Source organism: Cibotium barometz, chromosome 14 (genome assembly GCF_041138505.1).
Source record: "Cibotium barometz isolate CiBa-2024 chromosome 14, ASM4113850v1, whole genome shotgun sequence".
In the NCBI taxonomy this organism is placed as follows: Eukaryota; Viridiplantae; Streptophyta; class Polypodiopsida; order Cyatheales; family Cibotiaceae; genus Cibotium; species Cibotium barometz.
Window position 1 is genome coordinate 43,648,041 of NC_141059.1, and position 9,072 is coordinate 43,657,112.

The 9,072-nt window shown below is 42.2% G+C and overlaps 1 protein-coding gene across 3 annotated transcripts; it reads left to right on the forward strand.

The window, feature by feature from the left end:
• Positions 1-761: 761 nt before the first annotated feature.
• Positions 762-4,900, forward strand: LOC147632049 (tubulin beta-1 chain-like). Of its 3 annotated transcripts, none has more exons than XM_086808629.1 (4): positions 762-956; positions 1,612-2,037; positions 3,072-3,341; positions 3,952-4,900. In XM_086808629.1, exons 2-4 carry the CDS (start codon positions 1,629-1,631, stop codon positions 4,623-4,625), a joined length of 1,353 nt encoding a protein of 450 aa, XP_086664755.1. In that variant the 5' UTR covers positions 762-956; positions 1,612-1,628; the 3' UTR covers positions 4,626-4,900. The 3 variants fall into 3 exon arrangements, with proteins under 3 accessions (XP_086664755.1, XP_086664756.1, XP_086664754.1); XM_086808630.1 differs by having other exon boundaries at positions 921-1,013; XM_086808628.1 differs by lacking the exon at positions 762-956 and adding an exon at positions 1,013-1,293.
• Positions 4,901-9,072: the final 4,172 nt, after the last annotated feature.

A 9,072-nucleotide genomic window follows, 5' to 3' on the forward strand; every position in this document is an offset into this window, starting at 1 on the left:
AAATCCTCACAAATGCAAATCTAAATGATAACATGAGTGTGCTTAATTTTTTTCATAATAAACTAAAAATAATACTTAATCAAATAACCAGATCACTGGAAAGGTATTAAACAAGTCTACAAAAACTGTGAGAGGCATGCACAAAGAAATTTTTATTATCCTTGTGGCAATATTGGGCCTCAGAGCTTTTTGTACTTCTTTGAAAAGCTTGGCTCTATATGCCTCTGTAACACTAAAATGTGGGAGAGGCCAATCCACTGAATTCCATGCTGGAAGGTCTTGTTTTCTTAACACACCATGTGCTATTGCATATTACAAATGAACCATACAATGATATAAGCTTTTTAGCCGCTCCTAAAGTCTCATATGAACAACACCATAGAAACCCTTCATCATCTAACTCAAAGAATAAAGAGAGATCTATGTAGTCACTTTAAAGATAGGCAAGCAATGGCAATGGTCACATGGACTTGTCAGTGGGAACAGATGCTTTGGCATGGGCTACGTTGTGCAACACTGCAAAGTCTGCAATGTGATATTGTGCAAAGCCAAGTTCCCAGGTTCTATACTTTTTTTAGTCCAAGAGGCATGTGAGAAGGGGGCCCAAGGGGCAGGCAACACGATAGAACACCACATTATCACATTATCACCTCATCTTCAAGACTCCCCTACTTTTGCTGCCTGCGAAAAGACCTCGCAATCACGTTGCGTGCATGAAATTCGAGACGGGAGTCACGTTGGGCGGTCGTGCAGCCCTTTTTGTCATAGTGGCGGGGCAGCAGTTACCTGCAAAAGTAGCGCGAGCCTGTGTTGGCTGTGAAGTTTGCTACGGGCATTAAACTGCATGCGCCCATGCCAATGTGAACTGTAGAGGTTTCTTCTTATTAGCTGGCGCCAGAGCACCACCATCTTCACCTTTCAGCAGTTCCCGGATCCCCGTTTCATGGTTTTAAAAGGTCTCCCCTACCCCCATTGCTAAGCTTCAGATTGTATAGCATAAGCTAGTTCTCAAGGTGTGTTTATCTTTAAAACTCATGTATATAGAGTAGCCGCTTGTGCTAAATATACTGTTATTATTGATGGTAACTGATGGTGCCAGTGAGTGATGTAGGCAGCTTTTGTGTGCTTATGCATTCTTTCTACATTACTTTATTGATTGAGATGGTATTGGCCTGCTACTAATGTGTCATTTTAGTGGGAGATGAGGATCAGCTGTTGTCTGTGATGCATTGGCTTAGTTGATTGAGATGGTGATAGCCTACGAGATTTTAGTGCTTGCGGAGCCAGCTTAAGGTAGATAATTAATGTGTTGGACTAAATGGGAGAAAGAATTGCCTAATAAAAACTTATTGGGTGTTGGCTAGCTACTCTGTATGGGTACTTGATGGGAGTGGGAAATTGGCTAATAAAAACTTAATATATTGTGTATGGGTGCTTAATGATGGATAGGCATAAAGGTACTGTGGGCTAATGCGTGCTCCAAGAATGGGTTAGATCTGAGAGATTTGGCCTGTATGTATCGAATTAATGGGTGCTTGCTTATTAGAATTGAAGGTAGTGTGAGTAAATTATCATGGCTATGAGAAATTAACAAGGTTTGTGTGAGAGCAGGTAGGTAGGAGGAGAAGATGAGGGAGATCTTGCACATACAAGGAGGGCAGTGCGGGAACCAGATTGGGGCCAAGTTCTGGGAGGTGATATGCGAGGAGCATGGGATCGACGCGACGGGGGCGTTCGTGGGCGAGAACGATGAGAACGATGATGGGCTGCAGCTGGAGCGCATCAACGTGTATTACAACGAGGCAAGCGGTGGTCGCTTCGTCCCGCGGGCGGTGCTGATGGACCTGGAGCCGGGCACCATGGACAGCGTGCGCTCGGGCCCCTTCGGCCAGATCTTCCGCCCAGACAACTTCGTTTTTGGGCAGACAGGCGCCGGCAATAACTGGGCCAAGGGCCACTACACCGAAGGCGCCGAGCTCATTGACTCCGTCCTCGACGTTGTCCGCAAGGAGGCAGAGAGCTGCGACTGTCTCCAAGGTATGATGCAATGACTTTCATTTGCAGAGACTTTTATGCAGCAGAGTTTACAAGGCATTTTCTTTGTTTTTTGGGGGGGGGGGGGGGGGGGGGAAGAGAGAGAGAGAGGGTGTGTGTTTAGAGGAGGAGCTTATATGTCATTGCAGTCTCTAAAGGAGGTTACTCTTGTGTGTGAGAGACAGTGAGAGCGGAGAAGAGAGAGTGCGTGTGTCGCGTCACACGTGTGTGTGTGTGAGAGAGACAGAGAGAGAGAGATGGAGAGAAAGAGAGTGCGTTTAGAGGACGCGGCTGGCCAAAGGATAGTAAGATAGCAAGTTTACGAGCTCAACTTACGGAGAAAAAAAAAGAAACATGTCATAAATTAAATAGTATGCTTATCAACAATCATATATACAAGTAATTAAAGATTATATGATTCCAGTTAAAATGTAAAGCAAAAGTATGGAATGTTTTTATTTCACAAAAAACCGCCAAAACAAAAATAGCTATACTATCAATGCTCTTTAGGGGGAAATGATCACTTAAGAGGTGAATTATACTGTCATACAATGGTTATTTGTAGTATTAAACAAAATAGGTACGTTTTCAAATCCTTTTATTTACACTTTTAGAGTGGGTAGGAAAATAAGCTGGTCTGTCGGGTGATGTACAAAATAAGCTACCCAAACTGTTGATGCCCTGTGGTTGGGTGAGATGCAAGTCGGGGGCAACATAGATGCACCCATGTAACATGGCTCTCTAAACCTTTATCATAAAAAAGAAAGAAAGAAAAAGAGATCCAAAAATCTGATAATATTATCATTTTGGTAAAATTAATAGCTTTGTTGGGTGAATTTAAAAAAATGATTTTTTTTTTGTGTGAAATAGTTTCTAAAACGCTGGCTACACCAACTCAACCCAACCCAAGCACCCTTTCTCTATATTATGGGCTGCTGCGTGGCAAGAGTTGGGAGGCTCGAGGCGTGGGGGTTGCTACGTGGCGAGAGTTGGGGGAGTGAGGTAGACTTAATTGTGTTGCAATAATACTCTAACAGGTTTCCAAGTGTGTCATTCACTTGGTGGAGGGACCGGATCCGGCATGGGCACTCTCCTCATCTCGAAAATTCGTGAGGAGTATCCAGATCGCATGATGCTCACATTCTCGGTCTTCCCTTCCCCGAAGGTGTCGGACACAGTCGTGGAGCCTTACAATGCCACTCTCTCCGTTCACCAGCTAGTTGAAAATGCAGACGAGAGCATGGTTCTTGACAATGAGGCGCTCTATGACATTTGCTTTCGGACCCTCAAGCTCACAACTCCAACTTGTAAGGGGCCAATTCAGACCATGTGTTATTTTAATGTTCACAATTTCTTGGGCATGTGCATTAAATTTGCATTAATGTAAACATGCTCACCACCATTATTTTTGCTTTTGCATTAATCACTACCATTTGACACTAGAGTTGGTGCTTCAGAGGGTAGGGCCAAAGATTAAGGAATTTCAAAAAAAGAACCCAAGTGTTTTAAAGGTTTTTTTTTGAGAGGTCATATATGTTATATAGTGGAGATTAAATACAGTGAAGTGTTCACTAGTTTCTTTTGGGAGATAATGTATGTTATATAGTAGAGATTATATAATTGATAAGGTTTTTTTATAAATGTTATATAGTAGAGAAATAGTGGAGTGATAAGTTTTATTTTGTCGAGAGGTTATACATGTTATATAGGGATAGGCAATCAAAGTGTATTTTCTTTTTATTTTATTTTATGTTTGGGGAGAGATTATATATTAGAACCGAGCAGTCTAGACACTAGGATTATTTGGAACATCGATTTGCACTAACTTGAATTGGACACAATTGCAGATTTTTTGAGTTAATAAATAATACAAAAAAGCTAGAATTTGTTTGTTTGTTTTTTTTTTTTGGTGGGCAGTTGGAGACCTAAACCACCTAATCTCGGCGACCATGAGCGGGGTGACGTGCTGTCTACGCTTCCCGGGCCAGCTGAACTCGGATCTGCGGAAGCTGGCCGTGAATCTGATCCCCTTCCCACGGCTGCACTTCTTCATGGTGGGCTTCGCGCCACTAACCTCGAGGGGCTCACAGCAATACCGGGCGCTGACGGTGCCGGAGTTAACACAACAAATGTGGGACGCCAAGAACATGATGTGCGCCGCCGATCCTCGCCACGGCCGCTACCTCACCGCCTCCGCCATGTTTCGAGGCAAAATGAGCACAAAAGAAGTCGACGAGCAAATGATCAATGTCCAGAACAAAAACTCATCCTACTTTGTTGAATGGATCCCCAACAACGTCAAATCTAGCGTCTGCGACATCCCCCCCAAGGGCCTCAAAATGGCCTCCACCTTCATTGGTAACTCCACCTCCATCCAGGAGATGTTTAGACGAGTTAGCGAGCAGTTCACCGCCATGTTCCGCCGCAAGGCCTTCTTGCACTGGTATACTGGTGAGGGCATGGATGAGATGGAGTTCACCGAGGCTGAGAGCAACATGAATGACCTTGTCTCCGAGTACCAGCAGTATCAAGACGCTAGTGCCGAAGATGAGGCCGAGTACGAGGACGACACGGATGAGATCCCCAACTAAGAGCTTCTATTGCATCCTTTGGAGAATAGAAGGCAAGGTCAGGATGATCATGACGAGCTTGGGCATGAAGAAAAGGCTCCTCCATCCATTGCTCAAGCTCCTTCATAGCTTTATCACATTATAATAATGTAATCTTATAGTAGCTTGGCATGCCAATGTGCTCAGTGAATTCTAGTCAGCTTGTAACATTATGAAGTAGTCCATGGTTCATGTAGGACTAATATAATCCATCCATATTTCTGTTTGATGCAATAGAATAGCATGTTTTCTTCCAAGGTGGCATACATGTTAATGTACCTTAGTGAATTATGGCATCTTAAAGCATTATAACCTTAAAATGTAGTAAAAATGTGAACACTTGATATGCTCAAGTGTGTGAATGCAAACACTTATTATTGTTGGTGTCAAAGGGATAGATGACCAACAATTGGCATCAATGTGTATAAAGCTATGTGACCAGCTAGTAGTATCACTTTTCGTATGTAGGGTGAAGTTTCAAATGCATGTGCATTCTCTCAATAAGCTCAGAAACTTTTATTCACAAGCAGATTATTTGTAACATAGGTTTACATGGAATAAATAACATTCAGATATCAACTGAATAGGATTGAAGATATAACTTTGAATAAGATATTCCCTAAATATTCATACCTCTTCAATGAGAAAAACAAAGGTACCATGAAAAAATTAATGTGAAGTGACTTCATTACAAAGAGAATAATAGTTTTTGTTTCCATTAATCTTCTTGATATAGCTACTCTACCACTAGTTTGATTTAGAATGCATTATACTCTCTTTAATAGAGTTGCAAGGACATTGTGTGAAATAAATAATGGAAGAATGATATCTTATGAGGAAAGTAACTAACAAAGGTGATACAACAAATAATAAACTAAATGTATTAATGATATAGTTTTATCTATTTGTTGCATGAGTCACTCTATCAACTTACTTTTTACAAATGCAGTGTAAGTTGATGGAGTTAGAAAACTAGTAAGCTCACTATCCAACCATTAGTTCTCTTAGGAAGGATCCAAACATGTGGTCAAAATAGCACAACTTATAATGATTTTCCAAAGTGAAACCAACTTGGACTTGTGTAATGTTAACTTGGCCAACACTTTGACTTAGTTAATGTTAATCAAGTTCAACAACAAATAAGATGTCAATGGTTCCATGGTCGCAAGGATCAACCATGGTATTACTGAGGAAGATGTTGAATTGTATAGCTGGTAGAGGAAAGAGTGTCGTGGATGTCACATGCACACCCAGTTGTTGGTGTACATGTGGCATGGCATTCATGGGATTCTTAGCATTAAGTGAGCATTAAGCATGGCATTCTTAGCATTAAGTGAGCATTAGGCATGGCATTCAAACATTAAGCAAGCATTGTGGGCAGCTGACTAGGCTACATGTAGTTGTGGGCTTTTGACTACAACCAACAAGGCTTGTAGATCACCCGACTAGGCAATCCATTGCAGCCGACTGGTATTATTTAGTCATGGGATTTCTCTAGTAGCCAACTGCTCATCAAAGGTAGTTGTGGAGATATTATGTAGGCCGTGTGCCCTAGGCACAGCTCGACCAAGCAATAAATTCACATATAAAAGCATGGTATAGTCATTCAGTCCAAGCAAGTCTCCATCGTTTTGGTAGTCTTCAACCCAAGACCCTAGGCAGGTGTGGAGTTCAGCATTCAATAGTACAACAGTTCAGCATTCATAAGTCAGCATTCAGAACCATATAGTCAAAGTCAGCATCATCCTCATCATCATAGATCTTTTTTGATCTCAGTTGTAACCATCTCATTTAATATAGTTATATTGCATTGCATTGAAACCATTCTCTAACTCTTAAGTGTTTCTAAGTGCAGTTTAGTTAAGGCTAAGGTTGTTTTACTATGATCAATCCCTTGCATGTCACATTGGTATCAGAGCTCTACAGGGTAACCAGCCTTAGTTCATGCTTAGTCCCTAAGCCATTTAGCATCATGGCAGTCGCTTCCGCTCAATTAAATCCAGTTCTCAAAATCTTGCAGGCCATCCTTAGGGTTTTTTCCTTAGCTAACAGATCCCAAAATATATCATTCATCATCTGTTGGAAAGTTGCTGGTGCATTAGTGAGACTAAAGGGTAACACTAAAAATCAATAACCCATTCATTTGCATTCTTGCATAGCATATAGGGTCGCATGTGGCTTGCATTAGTATAGTAGTCATCCTAGCAGTCTAGTAAAGATAGTCAGTCTAAGCAATCAAAGGAGCAAGTGGATTTTTGGACTTCATCTGGCATCAACAAGGGGTTTTCTTCCACATAAGAAGACGGAAGTGGCTTCAACATCACCTCAGGAGGCTCAGAGGTCCATGAACGACAGAGATGGTGTGTGAAAGGATTCCACAGACAAGTCAGTGGTGGTGATTCAGGTTTTTCCAAGCAGATTTATATCTTTTGCCATGTAGTTCCCACAGTGGAGAAGTATTTGGCTCAAAGGATTCAACTCCTACAGTCGGCCTCAGTCCCGGTGGCAGAAGAAGACAAAGTGGGGTAGTGGTTTCAGTGGAGGGGAATTAGCAGAAGAGTCGAAGGGTTGTCAGGTGTACCACCTAGCAACAATTTAGCAGAGGGGAACGTCACATGCACACCCAGTTGGTGTACATGTGGCATGGCATTCACGGCATTCTTAGCATTAAGCATGGCATTCTTAGCATCAAGATAGCATTAAGCATGGCATTCAAACATTAAGCAAGCATTGTAGCAAGCAGCTGACTAGGCTACATAGAGTCGTGGGCTTTTGACTACAGCCGACAAGGCTTGTACAGCACTCGACCAGGAAATCCATTGCAGCAGCCGACTAGTATTATTCAATCATGGGAGCCGACTGCTCATCGAAGGTAGTCATGGAGATATTCTGCAGGCGCTGACAGCCTTAGGCACATCCCGAGTAGCACTAAATTCACATATAAAAGCATGGTACAGTCATTCAGTCCAAGCAGCTCTCCGTCGTTTCGGTGGTCTTCAGCCGGAGACCCTAGAAAGGTGTGGAGTTCCGCATTCAACAGTACAACAATTCAGCATTCATAAGTCAGCATTTAGAACCATACAGTCAAAGTCAGCATCATCCTCATCATAGATCTTTTTAGATCTCCGTTGTAACCATCTCATTTAATATAGTTGCATTGCATTGAAACCATTCTCTATCTCTTAAGTGTTTCTAAGTGCAGTTTAGTTAAGGCTAAGGTTGTTTTACTACAATAAATCCCTCGCTTGTCACAGTGGATGAGGTAAAGGTATCCACAACGGGGATTGACAGTGTGTGTGCAATGTGTCAAAGGTTAGAGGCCCATGAAAGGAGTAGGTCCATCTTCTTTTGGTCATGATCATCCAGTAGGGTCATTGGAGGTGGCAGCTTCCACTCTTTTGATTTGTGTGTGTGTGTATCTCTCTAAAATAGTGTTTTCTTTTCACACTGAGGTCTTAAAAAGCCTAGTCCATGTTCTTCCACTTGATAGCTTGTTGGTTTGGAGGTCCTATAAAGCTTGATGGCAGGCACCATGACAATGTCGATGTCCCCCTTACAATCTTATCCAATATTCTTCATCATTAGCTTGGTAAGCTTGGCCCGGAGGCTTTCCAATTCAGTTATGTGGATCTTGGTTGCCTCACTCATGGCTGTTCCTTTCTGCTCATTGTGTTGAAAAAGCAGGAGGGTCTCCATGTCACACTTATGAGTGTTAGTGAGTTCTTCTTATGTAGCCTCGACCACAATGAGCTCATGCTCGAGTTCGTGGACTTGTGTAGCCTTGGCCACAATGAGAGCTCATGATCAGGAGCTTCTGGACTTCTTCTTTTACTTTTTAAGCTCAGTATCTAACTTAGTCACCTTCTCATTGGCTTCGTGAAGTTGTTGGCAAGAGAGGTTATGCTTCTTGAGTTCCTCCTAGATGGACTTGTCTTGGCACCTAAGTTTGTCTTGTTTATAGACTTCTTGGATTTCTCATCTACATGGCCCATGAACTGGACCCAACTAGTGAAAGTCAATTTTAGAGGTTGGTTGGGGGACTATGAGATCGATGGCCCTATGAAATGAGATGGTGAGAGTGGGACCAATCAATGGGAAACTTTAAGGGTTTGTCAGAGAATCTTCCACCATTGAGCTGCTCCAACTCACCAGAATCTTCCACTATGGTGGCTTCTCCCACTTGAGAAGAGGAGTGTCCTCTATTAAGTGCAACCGTGCAAACTTTGGTTCATATGTTTTCTAGTCTCTTTCAGTTGTATCAGAGCTTTGCTTTGATCATCTTTTCTCTAAAAAATCATGAAATTTTCGTGAGATTTTTCAAACCCTAGTTCAAGCATGTTTTCCCAAGCTTTTTCTAGCAATCTTGAGCCATTCTTGATCAATCCTTGAGCAAATCAAGCCTTAGAGATATGATGTAAGAGAGCAATCT